Genomic DNA, 23,126 nt, shown 5'->3' with positions numbered 1-23,126 from the left:
ATATGAAGTGTCCAGAAAACACAAATCTATAGAAACCCAAAGCACATCAGGGTTGCCTGGGCCGGGGTGGGAATCGGGATTAACTGCAAACTGGCATGAAGGCTCTTTTTGGGGGTGATGCAATTTTTCTAAAACTGGATTGTGGTGATGGTTGCACAACTCTGTGGATTTACTTAAAAAAAAAAAAAATCACTGAACTGTGCGCTTAAAATAAGAGGACTTGATGATATGCAAATTACACCTCAAAAACGCTGCTGAAGAATAGTTTTACATAAGTAGTAATACAGATGATGGTAGGTACGTGGATAAGGCCACAAATCCCAGAGGTAGAACCGAAATGCCTCCAGCTTGGAGAACTCAGAGCTCCGCGCACCAGGTTGCATTCTGGGGAAGCAAGTGGGGGTGTCCAAGGCTGTGAGTTCCTCCAGGTAAACCGGAGGAAACCCTCAAAGCTCTCCTTCCCTGGCACAGACCCCTTCCACTGGTCACTGCTTGGGGCTCTGTGCTAGACAGCCGGAAAGGATCTAAAGCCTTCAGTGGCCAACAGCCCGAGCAAACACCGTGGTCCCATCCCTCCAGACTCTGACATCTCTTATGGACAGGAGACCAGAAGTGGGCTTGGGAGCTCAAACTCAAGATTGTATTTTTTCAAGGCTGGGAAGACCTTTTGAGATCATCTAGCCCAGTGGTTTTTAAATTTTTTCCCTTAAATTGTTGAGATGCCTGCCTTCCTCCCAAAGGAAATTCTCATGAGAAACCCAAATACAGAAACAAGTAAAAACAGAATGTTACTGGTATACATTTATACTGTAAATTCGCATAATAGAACAGTTACTTATTCTGAATTCTATCAGTAAAGTTAATGAGGCTATTTTTGATTCATTAACATTTAGAACAGGGACCATGGATGACAGTACCACATTCCGTTTAATTCTATCTCCAGTTTTGGCTGCAGAGTTTCAGGAAAATCCTGACTCACACAGATAAGTAGCTACAAATGGGAAGGGTTTTTAGCGGTTTGCTCTGCAATCTCAGAGTACTCTTCAGACAAATAGTGAAGACAGGAGGGTGGCTTTAATTTGAGGCCAACTACTAACAAGTGAACAATTAACAATGAGTTGACATTAAGAACTTAAAAGTGAGCACATTTTTATAACCGCATTAACACTGTAATATAATTTAAAATATTAAGTCTTACGTAATATTTGAGGAACTCCAAGACCCTCTCCAAGGAAGCCTGGGGCTTCAAAGAGCACAGTGCTAGCCCACTCACCCCTCACTTTACAGATAGGGAAACGGAGTCCCAAAGAAGGGAGTCACTTGCTTTGGAAAAATTCAACTTGAGCCCAGAATCAACTTCAGAAAAGATGCACCTCCCCAGTTCACCAAAATATGGAGGAAGGGAAGGTGCTTCATGCAGCCCCGCGGGCGGGAGGAGAGGCACCCACACTCCACCTGCCCCAGCAGTGCCCGTCTCATTCCAGGCCAGCGCCAGAAGCTGACATCACACCCCACGCCCTGCGTGCAACTTGAACAGAGCATTGCTCAACGTCAACCTATCTCTCTCTGAGATTGGGCACAGTTTTTCCATCTCCTTAGTAGCCAGGTCCAAAAAGCACACACAATAAAACAAACACAGCACAAGCCTGAGGCATGACGACACGATCAACACTGCGAGACAGAAGGGCCCATCCCTCTGTGTTTCACCATCGAGAGCAAGTGCCTGTTCCCCTACCCCACCCCAGAGAAGCTGCCCACAGAGACAGAGGTAGCCTCCCCACCGCCAAGGCAGGGAACCAGGCCATTCTCAAGTCCTCAAGAGAAGATGGGCCCAAGAGAGTGGCTGGTCCCCAGTGGGGTGTAAGACCTCCCCCCAGAGAGCCAGGCCCACCCTGCATGAGACAGACTCTCGTCTCATCTCTCATCTCGGGCCTCTGGTCCATGCTGGCCTGCCAATGCCTATCACCTTTAATAACATCAGCTGATTACTCTATACCTTCCCAAAAGCATCACCAACCTACTCTCCCCTTCTGCAGCTGGGGGGTAGATGTTCTTACTCCTATCTCTCCCCAGTGAGCAAACAGGCTTCCAAATGGTTCGACCATCTCCCCGGCAGGTGATGAAGGAGATCCACGCCTCACGTTCCCTGACCGGACTTCTTTGCTCATGTGAGCACCAGGACTCAAGGAGTGGAAAGAAGGAGGCTTCTCACAACACCCTCCAAGCCCTAGAGTCGGAAGCCGCGGAGGCTCCCAATGCAGAGTCGCCCGTGCCTGGGACAGCAGAGGGCCCTGCCCCCACCAGGGCCTGAGAGACTACAGACAGACCCCTCTCCTCTTCTTGGAAAGCTGAGCCATCAGTCCCGTCAGCCAGGCTGCAGGCAGGAAGCAAAGTCGGTTTCCCGGCTGGGGAATCTGGGGGATCGGGACTAGGCAGGAATGTGCAGGCCGGTCCTGCAGGCAGTCAGCCTCGCACACCAGCCAGAGATGGTGGTCTGGGTCCAATCAACATCCAGTGTCCAGACCAACGTTCTCACCTCCTGTGAGCCTCTAGGGCTGTGGCTGTTGGTGCTCATGACAGTAGGGGGTGGGGAGAAGAGGGGTGAAGAGAGGCGCTTTTAAAAGCTTGCGGCCAGTCTGGTGGAGGTCTGGTTATCCAACCCTGCCAACTGGACCCTTGCAGAGCTGGAGCAATATGGTAGACTCCGGCCCTAGCTGGTAGGGACAGAGCTACCTATTTTCAAACACATGATCTCATTTAATTCAAGGGACCAAAAAAAAAAAAAAATCTTTTTTAAAGCCTGGGGGGTCGGTTTGGTTAAGTTTTTTTCTTTTTCGTTTCACCCATGGAGGGAGGGGAGCCTGCCTCCTACATCCTTGGGAAAATACCTAGAGAGGAAGATGAACTAGCCAAAAGTGGTTCAGTTCACTAGCTCAAATCCCGGTTTTGCCACTATCGGCCAAGCCCCCTTAGGCAAGCCCGGCGGCATCGCCCGTGCCTCAGTCTCCTCATCTACAAAATGGGGATAAGAAGGCCTTACACGCTGCGTTGGCGTGAGCGCTAAATGAGATCACATAAAACACCAGCGCTCGCTTATTATGTCACCCAGAAAACAACCGGCCCGGACCAATGACAGCGCCGAAGTGTCCCCTACGGTAGTCGGCACCCAGCCCCATCCTTGGAGCCAGTAAGTGAGTTGTCCGAGCGTGTGCAGGGCGCGCTGCAAACACGGCTTCCAGCCCACCTGCTAGGACCAGCTGGCCGCCCCGGCCCCTCCCGCCGCACGGACTGACTCCGCGGCCTCCGTGGACCCGGACGCCCCCTCCCCGCCCCGCGAGCTGCAGGGGGAGGGGGAGGGGAGGGGAGGGGAGGGGGAGGGGCGGGTCCCCACTCACCTCCGCTTGTACTCGTCGCGCTCGCGCTTCACCTTGGCCAGCACGTTGTAGAGCGCGCGTATCTCGGGCGTGATGGTGTCGATCTGCACGCCCACGCCGTCGGGGTGCACCCACGACACGCCGGGGCCCTGCACGGTCTCCACGCCGCCGCCGCCCGTGCGCCGCACCTGCGTGTAGCTCCAGATGGTCCCGGGCAGGCGGCCGTAGTGCTGCGGGTGCGAGCCGCCGCCGGGGGGCAGGCCGCCCAGGGCCACGGCGTTGGCGTTGGCGCCCGCCGCCGCTCCGCCGCCGCTGCCGAGTCCCGCGCCGGGCGCCGCCGGCCGCAGCAGCTCGGGCCCGGTCTGCACGGCCTGCTCGCGGGAGAAGGTCTTGTAGCGCAGCCGCCGCTCGCGCTCGCTCTGCTGCTGCTCCAGCTGCTTCTCCAGCAGCCGGTTGCGCCGCTCCAGCTCGTGCACCTTGGCCAGGAAGCAGCGGAAGCGCACGTTGAGCCCCTTGAGGAGGTGGATGTTGGAGCCCAGGTCGTCCCGCAGCGCCGCCGTCACCGGGGACGGCCCCGGCCCGGCCCCGCCGCCGCCGCCGCCGCCGCCGGGGCAGCCCCCGCCGCCGCCGCCCGGCGGGCAGCCGAAGGCCAAGGCCATCTCCCCGAACAGCAGCGAGTTGACCATGCGCCGGCTGCGCGGCTCAGGGCCCCGGGCCCGCGGCTCCAGGTGCGGCTCCAGCTCGGGGCAGGGCTCCCGGCGCGGCCGGGCCAGGGCGGGCGCGGGCTCCAGGGCGGCCGGCCGGGCGGTTCCAGATGCGCGCCAGACGCGGCCGCCGCAGCGACAGCGGGCCGGGCCGCCCCCGGGTGTGGGCGCCGAGGCGAGGGACGGGAGTCGGGCCGCGCGGGAGGCCGGAAGGCTGCGCGGGGCGGCGCGGGGCGCGGGCGCGGGCGCGGGCGCGGGGCGCGGGGCGCGGGTCCCGGCGCCGGGGCTGTCAGGGGCGCTGTGGATGCGCCGCGGCAGCCGCGCGCAGAGGACTCCCGGCGGCTCTGCCCCTGCGGCGGGCCCCGCCCACTGCAGACCCCGGCCCCGCCCCCGCCCTCGCCCCGCCCATCCCGCCTCCCTCTGCGGCGCTCCGCGAGCCCGAGGCCCCGCCCCCGCGGCCCGCAGCGCCGGGCCCCGCCCCCGCGCCCGTGGCTCCGCCCCCCGCGCGTCCCGGGCGGCGTTGACGGGCTGCCTGCAGCGCTGGCTCCGCCCAGCTCCCGGCCGGACCACGCCCCCTCCCGCGCCGGGCCCCGCCCCCCGCCTGGCTCCGAGGCTCTGCCTGGGGACCCGGACCGCAGAGCTGCGCCAGCCCCGCGGTGAGCCGGCTCCGCCGCAGAGCCAGCCCGGCCCCTTAAAGGGACCGGCAGCCCGAGCCGCGCACGTTTCCCCGCTAGGGCGCCCCTTCCCCCACGCCCTCTAAGCGGGAGGCTCCGCATCCCTCCCTTCCCCATCGCGACACCCTCGGCCCCAAAGTCCCACGGCGTGTCCTGGAAGGGCTGGGGGGCCCGAGCGCCCGAGGGTGCGTCCGCCCCCCACCCCCACTCCAGCCTGGGGCGGCCCGGATCGACCTTCCCCGGATAGGGCAGCGCTTCCGCCCGCACGTCCCCCACGTGGTGGACCCGGGCGGGCCCGTGCACCGCTTGCCCCGCCTAGGGGTCCCGAGGTCGGCGGGTCCCCGGGCCCACCGAGGTGCCGCGCCGGGGAGGGCTGAGCGGAGACCGTCCCGGAATGTGACACCCTAAATCTCAGCCCGGCCACAGCCGCTCCCGGCCCTGGATGACCAGCCCCGCCGCTGCACACTCACACGCCCATCGCTGGGGCCCCCACAGCTGGGGGGTATTCCCTCCAACCGCTTAGGGGGCCGCGGGGGGGAAGGAACCAGTCTGGAGGGCGGAGCCAACCCGAGAATTCAATCCTTCATGCGTTCGTTCATTCCATCCTTTCACATCCACCACACTAAAGACCCAGGTTCTCTAGCCTCCTGGAGTCCCTTGAACCAAATTGCAAACAGCCATCATTCTTCTCTTATTGATAATAATAATAGCTCCCGTTACTGAGCGCTTCCCCTGTGTCAGGGGCCATACTTAGTTATCATCCCCATTTTACAGAGAAGGTCACTGAGACCAGAGGAGCGACAAGCAATCCCAAAGCACATTCTCTAACCCGCAATCCCACACCGCCGGCCTCTTGTGCATTTTCCCATTTGATCCTTCCTGGAGACCTCCGAGGGCAGATGACCCACACCTTGACGCCTGTGGCTTGCACTGTGTACACCTAATCAGACACGTGGCGTGTTCCACATTCTTCCAGCTGCATTTTTTGAATCGCAATTTAATTTTGTCTTATTAACTTTTGTGTTTGGTCTCCTGTGTAAGCTTGAGGGCAGGTACCCTGTCTTATAGGGACAATGGTTTGGTGTTCTCAGAGACAAAAGAGACACAAAGGAGACTTGGGCTTGCTCTGGGAGGAGGTCATGCCTGTTGTGTTAATCTGCTGCTTTTGATTTGGTCACAAGAGCAAACCCTCCCCGTGTTTCCTTCCCTCAACCACAGCTCCTTGCTCCCTGCCAAAATGGGCTCACCTTTACAACACTCGGCACCGACACTCACCTGTCTTAAAACCTTTCTCTGCTTTGCCCAACCTGGTGTGGTCACTGTCCTTTGCTCTTTGTTCTCTCAGCTCCTGGTGATTTTGTTTATTTAACCTAAAGCATCAAAACCCCTTTGCCATAAAGCTGGAGGTCCTGACCACCCCCTCCCTCACCACCAAGAAATTCCAGGATAGAATTTATGACACTGGGATGGACAAAAGTCCTATCTTTATTGTCACTAATCTCTAAATGGTACTTAGCATCTCCTTTGATCACGAGTACAGGCAGGCAGTAGAAGTTCCTGTGATTCTGTCCTAATAGAAATCAAAGATATTTTTATATCAATACTACAGTTACTGTGAATATCTCAAAATACCATTTAAGCTACCACAACTCTGAAATTAAGATCCTATTACACTCACTACTAAATCTTATTATTTACTATTATTTAGTAAAGAAGCAAGTATGTTACTACATCACATTTTTTAAATATATTGATAACTGTATTTTAGTAAAAAATGTTTTCATTGTAATCCTAATGCTATTTTTAAAAATTATTCTGAAAAGAGGTCCAAAGGCTTCACCAGATGCTCAAGGAGCCTGGGGGACAGAAAGGGTTAAGAAGCCACATTTTGGAAGTGGGTCTCTGCAGCCTGTTCCAGGAAGGATAAGTCCCACCCAGCAGCATTGCTCTGGAGTTGGGGTGTCAGGGGACACCCAGCCCTGTCCTGGGCATTGGAGAGATTCAGACATTCCATGATCATTCACTGAGCATTTCCTTCAGCACAGACCTGGTGCTAACAGAAGGCAAGAGTTTAAGGAGTCCCGGTAGAGCTAATGAACACACAACCGAAAAGACCTTCTGGAGCCAAGGTGGCAGGGGGAGGTGGTGGGGCAAGAACGGATACCTGGCCTAGAGGAGGTAGCTGAGCAGACCAGAAGATCTAAAGGAAATGGGGGAAGTAGTACCCAGGCTAAAAGGAATTTCCAACTGAGTTGTAGAAATATGACATGTACAAAAAAATGGCTAGAAGATAGTGCTGTGGCCACATGGGAGCAAAAGTGAGTCGCCATGTATCTTGCTCTTTGTGGGTAAGATGAGAGGGAAGGCTAACCTTATGTCCTTCTAATGGGGTGACCAACTACCTTCCTTTGCCCAGGACCAAGAGTTCTTCTTGATGCAGGGCTCTCGACACTAAGACCAGAAAGTCCCAGGTGAACCAAGACAAGTTCACGTAGCTCTGGAGGTTTCTGAGGCAGGAAGTCCTGCTCATCATCAATGTCAGCCAGGTGGAGCTCAGAGAGCACCAAGCCCAGTACTCTTACTTTACAGACAAGAGAATCGAGGTCCAGAGAGGGGGGATTAACCCAGGTCACCCAGTAGATTGGTGGCAAAGCCTGGTCTAGAATTTTGGCCCCACCCCCTGGCTAATGTTCAATCCTGCCCCAAGCTGCTCAGTGAGGTCAGTGTTTCCATCGCCTCAGCCCTGGACACCCTCACCAACCTCCGCCCTCCCTGCCCCCGCCCATCCATCATCCAAAGGGAGCACAGGTGAGTCCTCACTGGGTGAGGGATTCACTGGCACAAAGACATATCCCCAAGAGGGATGCCAGCCTCCACCTGCCAAACAAGGATGGCTTCTCTCATCAGTGGAAAGGGCAGGGCTTCACCCATGAGTCCACCCTGCCTCCTGTCATGGCCCTCCTGCCTGCTCTGTCAAAGAGTTGGGGGCACATGGTAGGTTCTCGATAAACGGTAGCTGAATGAATGAATAAAAGCATTGATAACGAATGGACAAATAACTTCATTCTCCCCACCCCATTCCCCTGCGATTTTACCCAGTAACTACCCCTCTGCCTGCAGGTGTCAAACTCATGCATAAAACCTCTGCCCACCCCCAGAACCCCCCAAATCTGAGGGTGGAGCGCTTCCTTTAGGCCACATGAGCATGACCCCTACCCCATGACAGCCCCCAGGTACACTCTCTTGCCATTGCTGGCTTTTTCATCCTCATCTCTAACCCCATCCCCACCCCAACCTTCCAACTCTTGCTAGACCGTGATCTCCATCAGGAAAGCGACCTTGAGCCAGAACCAGGCCTAGTTCACTATAAACCCCATATCCAGGCGTGGTGCCTGGCACCTGGTGGCCCACGAAGATGAGTTCAGGTAAACAAAACGAGCTGTTAGGGCTAGAGAAGACTCCTGTCAAGTGCAGAAGAGGTGCTCAGTAAATGTTAGATTTTTCTCACCTTAACAATATGACTTTGGTTTACAACTATATTGAGGCATATTTTGTTGATCGTATGATTCACTCATTCCGGTGGATTTCAGTACATTTACGAAGCTGTGCAACCATCACTATAAATCCGTTTCAGAATATTTCATCTCTCCCAGTAACATCCCTGGTGCCCACCTACTCTTATTCCCTGTTTCCATCCCTTGCCCCAGGCGACCCCTAATCTTTCTATCTCTATGGATTGACCTTTTCTGGTCAGTTCATATAAATGGAGTCATACAATCCGTGGTCTTTTGTGTCTCACTCCTTCCACTGAGCATGATGTTTTTGTCATGCTGTAGCCTTCGTGAATCATTCCTTTGCTCCTGACAACTTCTTTTTAAATTTTGGTCGTTCGGATTCTTCATTATTACCTTATTTTCTTTTCTGCACTTCAGTTCCTCAACTGAAAATAGGACCTTGCAGGGTGGTTGTCAGGGTTCAATGAGTTAATACATGTCAAATGGGCATGTAGTAAATGCTCAATAAAGATTAGCTATTAGCACCATTGATTGTTTTCCATTCTTTTGCATACGCACCTATAGAAAGCCCACAGATGTGTAAAGAGGCAGGGGAAAAAGCATCTCCCACAATCCCACACCCAGGGACCCTCTCTGGCATCTCCGCAGTGCTGCTGCCAGAGAAAATAAACTGCTCCCTCTCGCCTGCATCCCCACCCACCACCCACCCCCACCCCAGGCTGTAGCTTCTAGAACATTCCTATCTGGTTTCTTCCTGGTAAAATGAAAGGCAGGGCAGTAAATGACGGCACAGAAGAAAGGGAGTGTCTTCAAGCCCTGTATAATGCTACAGGTGAAAATTAATTCTAGCAGCACAGGCAAATTCTTGAGATGTCCCGTCTCTCCTCCTGGAAAACAATGACAACAACAACAGCCCAAAAAAAAAAAAAAAAAAGCTTGGCAGAAGGGCGACTGTGGCTGTGCCCGCAGCAGCAGCGGCAGCAGCAACAGCAATAGCAGCACCTTGCCAGGCCTCATCCCTCCTGGGCACCTCTGGGCTTATACGCGGCTTAAGCTGCATGTTGTGTCGACAATTATTCTGGGTGGGTTTGCCTTCCTCGGAAAGGGCGTGGGTTTCACCACTGCCAGGCGCCAGAGTGTCCCACTGGCTTCCCGGACAGCACCTGATCTTGGTCAGCAGCCTTGGGAGGGGGGAGCCCTGGTTGCTTCCAGCACCTTCTCCAGGCCTGTCTCACAAAGGCCAGCCTGGGCAGGCACTGTGTCATCTCACGGTATGGCGGTGTGGTGATGAGGAGGGGATCCAGAGCCAGGCTCCATCGACTGTGCCTGTGAGCCAGTCACTCAGCTGCTCTGTGCCTCAATTTCCCTCAGCTGTAAAATGGGAGGGTAATCGTTGGTGAGGTTATTATGGGGATTAAGCACATCCACATGTGTGAAGAGCTTAAAGCAGTGCCTGGCATATAGAAGCGCTGGCCATCATGAGCCAACATTCCTTGAAGCCCCGCCAGGCGCCATTCTAGGTGGTGATCTGAGTTCCTTATGGCAAGGAATCAAGGGCGGGGTGGGGGGCCAGTTTGCAGAGGCCTAACCGGCGCCAAGCTAGATCACCCTAAGGGGAGCCATGACTTGAGTGGCGCTCGATTCCAGGCTTTATTGACTGACTCCCATATGGCGGACATCTGTTGAGCATCTCCTGTATCCTATTACCAAAACTCCATGTGTTAAAGACCCTTCTTACAGATGGAGAAGCTGAGGCTTGGGGGGATGGTGAAGGGGCCCATCCAAGAACACACAATTCATAGCACCGTTGCGCTTTGAACCCAGCTTTGAACTCCAAGTCCTGCCCATGCTGCTCTGGCTATAGCTCCCTCCTCAACAGCTCGAAGATGGAACATGCTGACGTAGACCAGAATCATGAGCTGTTGAAGGGATTTCTGCCAACCTATTCCACAGTGGAGACCTTCAAATGAGTGGAAAGAGGCACAGAGAATGGAGGTGCAAGGGCATTATTAAATGAGCCCAGAGCCAAGTTGAGAAGCAACACCATGGACTCCTGCCTCGGGGCCTTTGCATATGCCAGCTGCTCTTCCAGGAACACTGTTCCCCTTTCCTCCTGGCCAGTCCTTACTTATCCTTCAGATCTTAGTTTGGTAGCACTTCTCCTCCGTTTGCTGTCTTGTTCTGACTTTGTATTGAGGTATATCTTATGTGCAATAATGTGCATAAATGTTCCACATCCAGCCCAATGCATTTCTTCACGTGCACACCCCTGTGGACCATTCCCCACACACCCGAAGGCTCCCAGAGGTAAATCAGATTCTCACTTTTCTCACCATGGATCCCCTGCCGGCCTCGTGTAAATGGAAGCATGTAGCACTTATGGGGCTTCTTTTGCTCAGGGTTGTCTGTTTGAGATCCATCCATAGTTCTGTATGTTGTTTTTCCCCTTTGCTGGGTAGTTAATCTGGGATAGGAGCCCATCACTATACCCTTTTTACTGTGGATGGACATGATTCTCTGTTGGGGGTCTTTCAGGGTAAAGCTGCATGAACACTCTCATATGTGTCTTTTGGGGAATGTGAACACTTGCTCCTCTTGGGGATAAAGCAGGGGGTGGGATTGCTGTGCCGTGGGGCGTACGCGTGTTTAGAATTAGTACCGCTGCCAAACAGCCTTCCAAGCTGGCTACGCAACTGACACCCCCATCGGCAGCACATGAGAGTTCTGATTGCTCCATATCCTGGTTAATATTTACTATAATCGGTCCTTTTCATTTTTAAACTTTCTGAGGAATGTGAAAGGTAGCATGGCCCCTGGAAGCCACTCTGCACCCCCCAAGCCAGATTCCAGGCCTCTTGTTCTTCCCCAGTGTGGGTTCATTTGTCTGTGGTGTGGCATTGCCACCAGTTCACTGTCACCCTCATCTCATGGAGGGAGGGCTCCTTAAGGGAGAGGAGGACACCATCTGTCTGACCCATTGCTCCCTTGGGAAGGAGAATCCAGACCCCATCACCCCAGTCCCAGGTCACTCACTATCCTCCAGGGCAGCCAGAAGCCCAGGCCCAAGGACGCAGGGACCCTCTCTCTCAGGGACCCTGATTAATTCCGAGCCCAATGCTCCATGAGACGGCTCCTTAATGGGTACATGAGACCAGACCTTTCTGAGCCTCAGTTTCTCCACCTATAAATGGGAGAAGTACCTCTGCCCCCTAGAGCTGTGGCAAGAGGGAATTGAATTGCCACCTACTGAGTCCTAGGAAGGGTCCCCAGAGGGGGTGACCTCTCCGAGGTCACTCTAAAGCCTGCAGCCTGTCAGAGGAGACACCTCTCTGGATCTTTCCTCTCATCATCTGAAAGCTCCACTAAGTGCCCAAGGGCACAGAGCGACGGGTCCATCTCTGTGCAAAGAGATGGGTTCCTGATCTCAAGGACTGAGAGCTACTGAGAGCCTTTTCCCCACTCTCCATGCGGCCTTGTCTTTTTCTATCCCAGCCTCATCTATTTAGGGGAAGGACTGCCATTCCCCTTTTACAGATGGGGAACCGAGACTTGGAGTGGAGAAGCTAGATTCATTCCCCCTTTCCAAGCCCCAGAGATTGTCGGTCTGAAACCTTGGGCAGGGTCCTGCGTGGATACGGTATTGCCCACACTCACGTCAGGGAGCGGGGTCCGTGCAGCCACGTGGGGGAACAGGATGCGTGGATTGTTGCAGGGAGGCCCTGGCAGCTCCAGAAAACACAAGGCAGGGCAGGGGAGTCCCCACCCACCCCGGGGTCCCTCCTGTGTTCGCCTCCACCAGCTGCTTTGCCCTCATTAGCAGGCGAGCTAAGTAAACCTGCAATCGGCTGCCTCACGTGGCCGAGAAAGCCCTCAGTGTCAGGCAGGGCAGGTCTTCGGTGGCCTCGTGGACTCATGTCCGCTGAAACAGATGTCCCAGCAATAGGGACACCTCCTCAGACGTAACTGCAAAAATAGGCTGAGTCAAAGGCCTCTTCCCGGAGGACTGCCCCAGTGCCACAAAAGAAGGAATGTGTCTGAGCTCATCCCAAGCCCCGATGACAGGATCAGCTCCCTAATTGTCCTAAGCGCGCAACTTCGAAATGACTCTCTGCAAAAGTCACTGTGTCAGCCTTGGTGACTTCCCGGATGGCTATTTCGTAACTGTAGGGCCTCAGCCAGCCGGAGGCCTCCTTGGTCTGCACCTGCCCTGCACCTTCCAGCCCAACTCAAGGGCAACAGAGGACTAAGTAATTCATGGCGCATCCCTAAGAAGAACTATGCAAACAATCCAGAGGACAATACACAGCGACGAGTATCGGCACAGCACGGTAAGGGGTCCACCATTTAGCACTGAAGCGAAGAGGCACATGGTATATAAACCCATTTTAAAATAATTCATCTTCTGTCTGTGGGGCTGCCTCTGTGTATACACAGAGAAAAAGCCTGTAAGGACATCCCAAAGGTCAGCTGATGGTTCTTACCTCTTAAAAAAATACCATTGTGTGTTTTCTGAATAATATAACAGTTGTCACCGAGCTCTGCACCAGGGACAGTGGTAAGCACTTCACCAGCATTCTCTCCTTTGATCCTCACATCAAGACGACAAGGTCGGTAAAATTCTTTCCCCATTTTGCAATGAGCACATATTACTCATAAGGAGAAAAATGGAAACCCTATTTTCACTTTGCAATAGGAATTGATTGCATACAGCAACATAAAAGGCACCGGGCCGGGATGCCTGGTGGCTCAGGGGTTGAGTGGCTGCCTTTGGCTCTGGTCATGATCCCAGGGCCCTGGGATCGAGTCCCACATCGGGCTCCCTGCAGGGAGCCTGCTTCTCCCTCTGCCTCTGTCTCTGCCTCTCTCTCTGTCTCTCATGAATAAATAAATAAAATCTTTAAAAAATAACAAAAAATAAAAATAAATAAAAGACACCGGGCCAAGTGAGAAATCTAAAGTTGCGTGGGTCGGTCCTTGACTTTGAGAAAGTTCCAGCCTCCGGTACCTAAATAACTAGAATCCTAGTTCACATCTGGTAAGCGGGACAGGAGACCCACAGGGCAAAGTGTTAAGAGAATATGGAACAAAAGACATAGCTTTGGGGAAAACGGTATGATTTATTGAGCACCTGCTATGTGCCTTCTGCTCTGAGCCTCTTATCTCATTTCAGGCTCCCAGTAACCCTGGAGATGAGCATAACTCCCTTCATTGCCCTCACAGGAAATCCAGGCTCAACGAGGCTCCAGAATCTTCCCAGAGCCATGCAGCTGGCAGCAGTGGAAACCAGATCTGGACCCCTGTCCCCAAAGCCTGCGCCTTCTCCGCCACTCCTACACCCCCACCAGCCAGCCCCCGGGGCGTGTTCAGGACAAAGCAGCTTCTAAGTCCAGACTGGCTTCCTAAGTAATATTTCCACAGCAGCAGAGGCAACAGAAGGCAGTTCTCTCACCTTTAAATCAAGGTGATAATACCCACTTCGCAGGGTTGGTGGCACGAGGAAAGGGAAACCCAGTGTATTAAGAAGCAGAGGCGGTTGAGATAATTATGTGTGTAAAGCGTCTTGAAAATACGTCTGGTGTCGGGGGCTCTAGACTCAAGTTGCTTGGGCTTTGTCCCTTCTCTGCCACTTGCTGTGCCAGATGGGACGAGTTACTCAACCCTTCTGTGCCTGACTTCCTTCATCCATAAAGTGTGGGCGATGATAAAAGTCCCAACCTCATGCTTGCATTGGGATAATTAAATAAGAAGTATATGTAAGGGGTCCCAAGCAATGCCTGGCACATGGTAGGCACTTTAAATAAATAGCCGTTATTATTATTGTTGCTGTTTGGTACTCCGAAGACTTCTGAAGTCATCAGACTCCGATCCTTGCTGTTGGGCTTTTAAAGGACTCGTTTAAATGAAAGCACGCCTGGGAAGGTTAGCAGCCACCACTTTCCATCCCGACCTCTTGGAGACGATGAGAGACGGAGGCTGGGGGGCCAGCAGGCCCTTGGAGGGCAGGGGAAGAACCGCTCTGAGGAGAGCATCACTGGGGAGGAAAGACCACCATGTAGCACCTCAGCCAGCCCAATCCCAGCAGCTTGACCTCAGGCAGAAAACAGTAATGACCTTGCCTCGCAGCTGTTAGGGGCCCGGCACATTGCTCTGCTTTTCTCCTGCAGGAAACCTTTTAATCCTCATACTGATGCCATGAGCACGTGCTCGCCTCCCCATTTTACAGACGGGGACACTGAGGCCCAGGAAGCCCAAGCAACTTGTAAACGTGACACAGCTAATTTGTGGCCTGGCCAGGACAGCACCTTGAGCTCTGCAAAGTCCACATTCTCTCTCAAACCCCACACTCTTTCCCTTTGACTTTTCGCCCCGATGCAGTGGGTGGACACTGCAAGGGAGGAGGGACACACCTCCCTTTAGCCTCTGGCTCCTGAAAGTCAGACAGGTCCCCATCTCCCCTGCAGCTGAGACAAACCTGTGCCGTTGGGCTAGAATCCACCCACGGGACCTTCTGGCCTCCTTCGGGGACAACCACTGGGGTTGTCTGGGGCAAAGAGTTAGTCTGGGCAGCTATCAAGAGCCCCTGGATCATGGCCCTCCTCTGGGGGCCCCATTCGAGATTGGCCACCATCCCTACATGTCAGAGGAGATTGAAACCACCAACCCTCAGGCAGGATGGAGACATCTGTTTCGGAGGAGCCAGTTGGGGAAGTACAGCTCATCCCCTGTGCCCTGGACACGGGTCAGCGGGCCTGGGATCCGGCCCTGCCTCCCAGTGCCCATCCGTGCTGGGGGTCAGATAAGAGGGTGGCGAGTAGCTGGGGCGGCGCTCAGGAGTTAGGAAGCAGGACGCCTCTGGGAGAGTTGGGGACCCAGCGATGAGGCCTGGGGCTCATGACACCTGCTTCCGCCCTGCTGCTCACTTGGGTGTGCAATTCCACCCCTAGGAATACACCCAAGAATCAAGAGCAGGGACTAAATGCCTGTTGGCACACCCATGTTCACGGCAGCATTGTTCACACCGGCCAAGAGGCGGGAGCAACCCGAGGATCCATCAACAGAGGAACAGATAAACAATGTGGAGTACACGTGCAATGGGGTATCAGTCAGCTTCCAACGGGAAGAAGGATCTGACCCATGCTATACCATAGAAGGACACGCTAGGGAAATAAGAAGAGACAATCAAAAGGGTTGCAAAAGGGTAAACATTGTATGAATCCACTTATGTGAGGGGCTTAGAAGAGGCAAATTCATGGAGACGGGACTGGAGCCAAGGTTACGGGGGGCCTGGAGCGTGGGGACAGGGAAGTGGGGACGTACTGTCTAATGCGTCCAGGGTTTCGGTTTGGGGCAATGAAAAAGTTCTGGAAACGGATAGTGGCGTCATTGTTCCATACTGGAAATGTACTCAAATACCACTGAGTTGTACACTTAAAAATGTTAACAACGATAAATTTTATGTTAGGCATATTTTTCCACGATTAAAAAAAAAAATGTCTTTGGTACCATCGGCAAAAAACTCACGGGAAGGTTACATGAGACAAGGTGTGTACCTGCTTGCCCCAGTTCATTGTCTGGCAAAAGAGATGTTCCTGCACAACTCGTTGCCAAAAAGGGACAAGAGATGCGCTGAAGTCCACCAACAAGAGGCGTGCGCTCTGCTGAGCTCTGTGCCAGGCTCAGGTGGGGGTCTGCAAGGCTCCACTGGACCCCTGCCCTCAAGGAGGCTCTGCTGCCCGGTGCGGGGGACCCAGCAGTCCCTCCAGTGCCACCCACCGCAAATCAAAAATGATGAGTGACAAGGTCCAGGGAGTTCTGGAAAGTCAAAGGTGTTCAGAGTTAGGAGAGAGTACACCGGGCTAGGAGGCGCGGCAGGTGCACGATGGGATGCTGTTCTGTAAACCAAAGTCCCCGGGGATTTAAAAGTAAGGACAAGAACCGTGGGGGCTGCAGGGAATTTTGGGGAGGCCTGCTGGAGGAGATGGGCTTGAATTGGGGGTTCATCCCCATGCTTCATGGGATCCTGGCTTTCTAGCAATCCCTCTGCTGAGGTCAGATGCAGAGGAGAATTATTTATGGAACATCTACCCAATACCTAGCTCGCTCAATCCTAAGAGTGACCCTGCTGTCATTGTGCCCCTGCTATATAGATAAATAGGGAGGCTGAGTCTCAAAAGACTGAGCCACCTATCCGGGGGGGGCAGTGTAAAGGTTGAAGCCCAAGCCTATCTGACCCCCTTACCTGTGCCACTCCCCAGGATGAAACTGCTCCCAAAGGGTTAGAGCAGGTCCCACTCCTAATCCCACCTCATGGTCTGGGCTCCTCCATCAGCTTTCTGCCCCACTTGCTACGTCACCTTGGGAAATGTACTCAAATTCTCTTATCAGGGCCCCTGGGGGCTCAGCAGTGGAGCGTCTGCCTTTGGCTCAGGGCGTGATCCTGGGGTCCCGGGATCGAGTCCTGCATTGGGCTCCCAGCAGGAAGCCTGCTTCTCCCTCTGCCTGTGTCTCTGCCTCTCTCTGTGTGCCTCTCATGAATAAATAAATAAAATCTTTAAAAAAATTTTCTGATCCTTTCTTTCCTTATCTGAAAATACCAAGCATAAGAGTCCTTACTTGGAAGGGTTTCTGTGAAGATTAAATGGGATACTGTATCTTATATGCTCAAAATAGTCCATGGCATGTTGTAAATACCCAACAGTTGATGGTTACTTTTATTATTATTATTATTATTATTATTATTATCATTATTATTATCATTATTTATGATGATGACAACTGTTTCTATTAAGAGAAAAAGCATCTCTAAAGCAGGGATCACCCCTTCAATGCCTGCCTGAGGCTGAGCAGGTAACTCAAATCCATGAACTGGGCTGTACAGATCAACAGGGGGTGGGGGGATCTGCAGCAAAGTGGAGCGTGCGGGCCCCTGCTTAAAGGTGGTCTGTGATCTAATACAAAAGACACAGTTGGTCTTTGTCCCAGGTTCCTGTTTCCTACAACCCTTGGAACTTAACTGTCCCTTGTACACGAGTGAGTCATGGGACGGAGGCATGGGGGGGCAAGGTAACTTCACGACAGGGCGGGGTGCTGGTGGCCAGAAGGCCCCAGGCATGAGGTACTGAGAGGTACTGGGAGGGTGGTGCCCCTGACAGGTCCTCCAGGCACTTCTTCCATTTGGCTGTTCCTACGTTACATCCTTTACAACAACCCAGGACACCAAGGAAAGTGTCTTCCTAGTTCTATGAGTCGTTCTGGTGACGTATCACACCTAAAGAAGGGGTCCTGGGAACCCTCGATTTAGAGCCAGTTGGTCAGAAGCACCGGTGGCCCCCAGGACTCACGACCGATGTCTGAAGTGGGGGGCAGTCCTGGGGACTCAGCCCTGAACTCCAAACACATAGCGTCAGAACTGAACTGAATTGTTGGGTGCTTAGCTGGTGTCAGAGAATTGCAGAACCCGTGCTGGAAAAACCCCACACCCCCTGGTGTCGGAAGAAAGATACCACATCATGAAAAGTTTTTTAAAAATTAAAAAAAAAAAAAAAAAAAGAGTGTCAAGTGACGGGAAGAGGCACAGGGGGCTTCTGGGGGGCCCTCCATGCCGTGCGGTCCCTCTTGGCCCAGTTGGTGGTTACTCAGCTGCTCGCCATGTGACAGATCTCTGAGCCAATAGTTTGATGACATGTTGTGCATGCAAAACACAGCCAAGGGCCAGATCTGGGCCCCAGGCAGCAAGTGGGCAGCCCCGGGGTTCGGGATGTTCTTCCAGAGGGAGAGCGCCCGGCCGTCGAGATGACAGGGTACAGCAGGGAAGAGCTGACAAGACTGGGACGGGATCTCGAGGGCTGGTCTGGTCCAGCCCCTTTCTCTTGCCCATATAGCATTATTATCTCCATTTTTCAGAGGAGACCACGGAGGCCCAGAACCCTCCAACAGGCCACATGTCAGAAGCCACTGTCTTACCCGGGGTCTTAAAATTCCCGACAACCTGACCGCTGTCTCAGCTCGGTGAACCTCCTGAAGCCCTACGTAGCCTCTGCCTGGAAGGGACCACGGGCATCCGCCGCTGGCCCAGCTGGGTTTTTCACTGGGCCTAAGCTGCTCTTCTGAACGTGACTTACTCTTGCTGTAACTTTAATTATTATTTTGGAGATACTTTTATTTTTTTTTAAGATTTTATTTATTTCTTCATGAGAGACAGAGAGAGAGAGAGAGGCAGAGAGACACAGGCAGAGGGAGAAGCAGGCTCCACACAGGGAGCCCGACGTGGGACTCGATCCTGGGACCCCAGGATCACGCCCTGAGCCGAAGGTAGATGCTCAACCACTGAGCCACCCAGGCGTCCCTTTAGAGATGCTTTTAAAAGATGCTCTGAGGCCTTCCGGCACTAACATCTCAGCAACAGAATTCACCCACCAATACCGTGATTCATATTTTATTAACAATAGTCATCCCCTGCTCTGGACATCATCTTGTCTTCAGATGATTCAAAACAGTTCGCAGGGGTTGACTCGTGCCCGATGGGCTGGTCAGGGGCAGTATTTTTCTCCCCCAAAAGTCGAAGAACTTGATAAGCACTCAGGACCATGCTGCCCAGCACTGCGCCGGGCACAGCACCAGACACACCAGCGCTGGGCCATATGAGACACAGTGATAACACTGGCTTCCACCATGAAGTATCCTCCCGTTCACCCCTTTTCCACTTTGGTCCTGAATTTGTCCCAGAGAAAGTCTCAGTGTTGTCCTCATTTGTCCTCGACACCTGTCTCTAGCTCTAACAAAGAGAGAACAAGGTCCCAGGCTCGGACCCTTGGGCTGGACCCAGTGAGAATTTGCTTAATGATGCCAGTTCGCTTTTTTGGGGACTATGTTTATGCTCACCTCCTTTTTTTAAAAGATTTTATTTATTTAGGGATCCCTGGGTGGCTCAGCGGTTTAGCACCTGCCTTCAGCCCAGGGTGTGATCCTGGAGACCTGGGATCGAGTCCCCCGTCGGGCTCCCTGCATGGAGCCTGCTTCTCCCTCTGCCTGTGTCTCTGCCTCTCATTCTCTCTCTCTCTGTGTCTCTCATGAATACATTAAAAAAAAAAAAAAAGATTTTATTTATTCATGAGAGACACACAGAGAGAGGCAGCCCACTGCCTGTTTTTGTGCGGATCACAAAGCAAGAGTGACTTTTACGTTTTTAAGTGGCTGGGGGTAAAAATCAAAAGAATACACGGTGACTACTTGGGCTTCAAATCTCATTGTCTACACACACAGTTTCGTTGGCACACGCCGATGCCCATTCACTCACGTTTCATCTGGCTGCTTTCACGCTACGATGGCAGAGCTGAGTAGTTAGAACAGGGACTGAAGAGCTTACAATGGCCCAAAACGTTTGTTACGAGACCCTTTATAGAAAAACCTTGCCAGCCCCTGGTGGAGGTGATTGGCCGACTCGCCAAAGATCCTCGTGATGGTACCAGGCTGAAGGAACCCCTCACCTGAACTCCGGGAGGTTACGGTCATCTGTTTCCACCCATTTTACAGAAGAGAAGGAAACAGCCTCTGAGAGGTTTGGTGGCTTGCCCGAGGTCTCCCAGCTGGGCAGCAGCGAGACGGGATTTGAACCCAGGTCAGACTGCAAAGGGCTTTAGGTAGGCAGGCCCGAGCATAACTTACGTTTGGCTGATCTTTCTTCCCATACCACCTGCCCCGTCATCTTTTCCATGTCCCCAGGACACACCTGGTCCTTTGGTACCTCGGGACCTTTGTCCATATGCCTCTTCTTCCCATTTATTAACCCCCAGCAAGATGGCACCTCCTCTAGGAAGTCCTCCCTATGGCCCATCCCTCTCAGACCCAGCACAGGCTCCTTCCTCTGCCCTCCCCAAACTTGCCCCTGCAAGGCCATGGATTATTCATCATTTCCCGATGATATGGCTCAACTAAGGCCCCTGGAGGCTGAGGACTGTGACTTCTACAAAAAGCAAACAACTACACAGGACAGGGCAGGCCCTCCATGCCTAGGGCCTGGTCTAGAGCCTCACTTCACCTCTCCCCTGCTTATGCTTTATGCTCCAGCCATATGGACCCACTTGTAACCCTCCAAACCCATCATGCTAGCTCAGGCCTATCTACCTGTGCACAGGCTGTTCCTTCTGACAAGACACACTCCCTACCCATTCTGCATCCAACTCCTATTCATCCTTCAAAGCCCCAATCAGGTGTCAGTACGGAAACCGCTGTGTCTCCCACTCCTACCCCAGCAGGACAGGCTCCCCTAGGTTGCTTCCGTGCCCCCGCTTCTGGTGAGGCGATTTAGAGGGGGATGCTTAGGCTACAGGCTCTGGAGCCAGCCCACTGGGGTTCAAATCTGGCTCTTCTCAGTTCTAGCTCTACTGTTGGACAGATGACTGAGGCTTGCTGTGCCTTGGCTGCTTTGCCTGTAAAATGGGGGCAGCAACAACAGGTTGTGGGTCAGTGTAAGGCCTGGATGACAAAATGTGGTTGAAGCCCCTACATCCAGTCAGTGCTCAATAAACCTCAATCCAGGGTGAAGCCCCTACATCCAGTCATAGCTCGCTGCTATGACTGCACCATCATTGTAATTGGCAGTTTCTCGGTTCCCCGGCCTCCAAGTGTCGGGGTTCTGTGGGAGTGGGAACTGGCTCTCGGTGCCTGATGCAGCAGCAGGTCTGGGCTATGTACACAGTAAAAGTGGGCTCCCTTGCACCTGTCCTCCTTTCCTCCCCCACAACCCCTGCTCAGCTGGACACAGTGCGCTGATCTGGCTGTGGGGCTGGAGAGGGGTTGGGACAGCTCTGCTTTCTCACAGAGGTCCCTGACCCGAAACCCAGGGCCTCAGGCTCCAGGGCCACGCCAAAGGCCGTCCTCACAGCGGCCCTTCCAAATCCAAGGATGGTGCCCTGTAAACACGGTTTATGGGCCGGGACACAGATTTAGAGGCTTGTCCTGTTCATGAGTCAGTGGGACCTCAAAGGAGGCCACCCTAGCACCCTGGTTCCTCATCCACTCCCCAGGTTCTCTCCCAAGAATGGGTTCCCCAGAACTATAGATCTGTGGAAAAACAACCCAAGCAAAGACACACCTGGATGGTGTCCTTACCGGCGGGCTCGGGGCCAATGCAAGAGAGTGCGGGACAGAGTGAAACCTCCCCAGTAAAACCAGACTCCCCATAAGTCTAAACAGAAAAAAAGGTGGGTCACTGCTTACCAGGGCTCCGTGAAAGGCCGAGTAGTGCGATGACAAAGAAGTCAGGCCCTGGTTTCAAGTCCAGACATCACAGCTCAATAGCTAAGTGACCTCGAGCAAGTCACTTGACCTCTCTGACCGTCAGTGGAGTGAAGGCACAGAGCCGCTGTGAAGACAACACCTGGGAGGGACCGTGCATACAGTGCCAGGCACCCTGTAAATCTTCAATTCATCCAGTCTGTCAGCATCTGGGAATCCTTGGGTCCTTCCCTTCCCCTCCCTGGGCCTCAGCTCCTTCCAGGAACAAGATGTCCCTCCGCAGAGCAGAGTGGGACAGGGCAACGGACAGTGCCCTGGGAGCAGGAAGGAGATGGGCCAGCTGGGGTCACGAGAGTCAGCGCCACGAGGACCATGGTCACAGCCAGGGCTTGGGAGTGCAGCTGTAGACCTGATATATACGGATTCACTACCTGAACCCAGAGTATATTAGAAAGGCGACCCCTAGGAAATACTGGGAGGGGAGTGGGGAAGGCAGCCAGCTAGCTCTGGGCAGCTGGAGCTCAGCACCAACGGGGCAATCCTGGGAGCCAGCGAAGAACCAGGCGAGCAAGGCAGGGTCTTCGTACACCAACACCCCGCCGTCAGAAGTGTGTTGGGAAGGGGGGTTAATTCCCCAGCACCTCATGGCTGCTCTGGATGCGGCATGAGAAAGCCCCAGGCAAACCACCCAAGGGGCTGGCAGCTGGCAGTGGGGCCAGTGTGCTCTGGGGCGGTGAGAGCGAGGGCCTGTGGGGCACCCACTGCCCCGGCCGCCAGCACCTACTCCCTTCCAGGCACTCGCTTCCCTACACTCAACTGCTCACTCAGTCCCCCCAGCCTTGCAAGGTGGACGTCATTATCTCCCTCCCCTTCTCTCTCTCTCTCTCTCTTTTTAAATTTTTTCGGAGTTTCCATAGATCACAGCAAGGGTCCCTCCCCATTTAAATAGCCTTATCGAGGTATCATTTACACACCACAAAATTCACCCATTTTAAGCGTACGACTCCATGTATTTTATTGTATTTACAGAGTGGGACACTGTCTCCACAACCTAATGTTCGAGCCCACTTACAGTCGCTCCCCAGCGCCCCCGACCAGCACCCCCCACCAGCCCTAGGCAGCCGCAAATCCATGTTCTGTCTCCATAGAGCCTTCTCTCTAGACATTTCATATAAATGGAATCATATACCGTGCGATCATTTGAGTCTGGTTTCTTTGACCTCGCATGATGTTCTTAAGGGGATCATACCCTGAGCCAAAGGCAGACGCTCAACCACTGAGCCACCCAGGCGTCCCTCATCTATACCTCAATTAATATGAAAGGACAGATGATTTGAATATATATACATCCATCCAATACTTTGGATTTTCAATACTTCTCTTTTTTATTGCCACATAGCATTCTGCTAAATGGATAGGCCACATTTTGCTTCTCCATTCACCAGCTGACAGGCGTTTGCATCAGTCCCATTTTTTGGCTATTATGGACAACGTTGCTATGAACATTCACGTACAAGATTTGGGGTAAATACATGCTTTCATTTTTCTTGAGTAGATACCTAGGAGCAGGATCACTGGGTCGTCTGCTAACTTCATGCTTAGCATTTTGAGAAAATGTTTTTC

At 53.4% G+C, this 23,126-nt stretch overlaps 1 protein-coding gene across 2 annotated transcripts in view; it reads right to left on the bottom strand.

Moving 5' to 3' along the window:
- IFFO2 (intermediate filament family orphan 2) overlaps positions 1 to 4,401 on the bottom strand; it is a 48,828-nt gene extending 44,427 nt beyond the window's left edge. The window contains exon 1 of one of the 2 annotated variants that reach the window (XM_049106598.1): positions 3,396 to 4,401. In XM_049106598.1, the coding sequence (XP_048962555.1) occupies positions 3,396 to 4,060 (665 nt within the window). In that variant the 5' untranslated portion in view covers positions 4,061 to 4,401. The remainder of the gene's footprint in view (positions 1 to 3,395) is intronic. The other variant, XM_025447421.3, reaches the window with a different exon arrangement.
- Between the last annotated feature and the right edge of the window lie 18,725 nt (positions 4,402 to 23,126).

The sequence above is a fragment of the Canis lupus genome, chromosome 2, assembly GCF_003254725.2.
Source record: "Canis lupus dingo isolate Sandy chromosome 2, ASM325472v2, whole genome shotgun sequence".
Lineage (NCBI taxonomy): Eukaryota > Metazoa > Chordata > Mammalia > Carnivora > Canidae > Canis > Canis lupus.
This window is presented reverse-complemented; position numbering and strand designations above follow the sequence as displayed.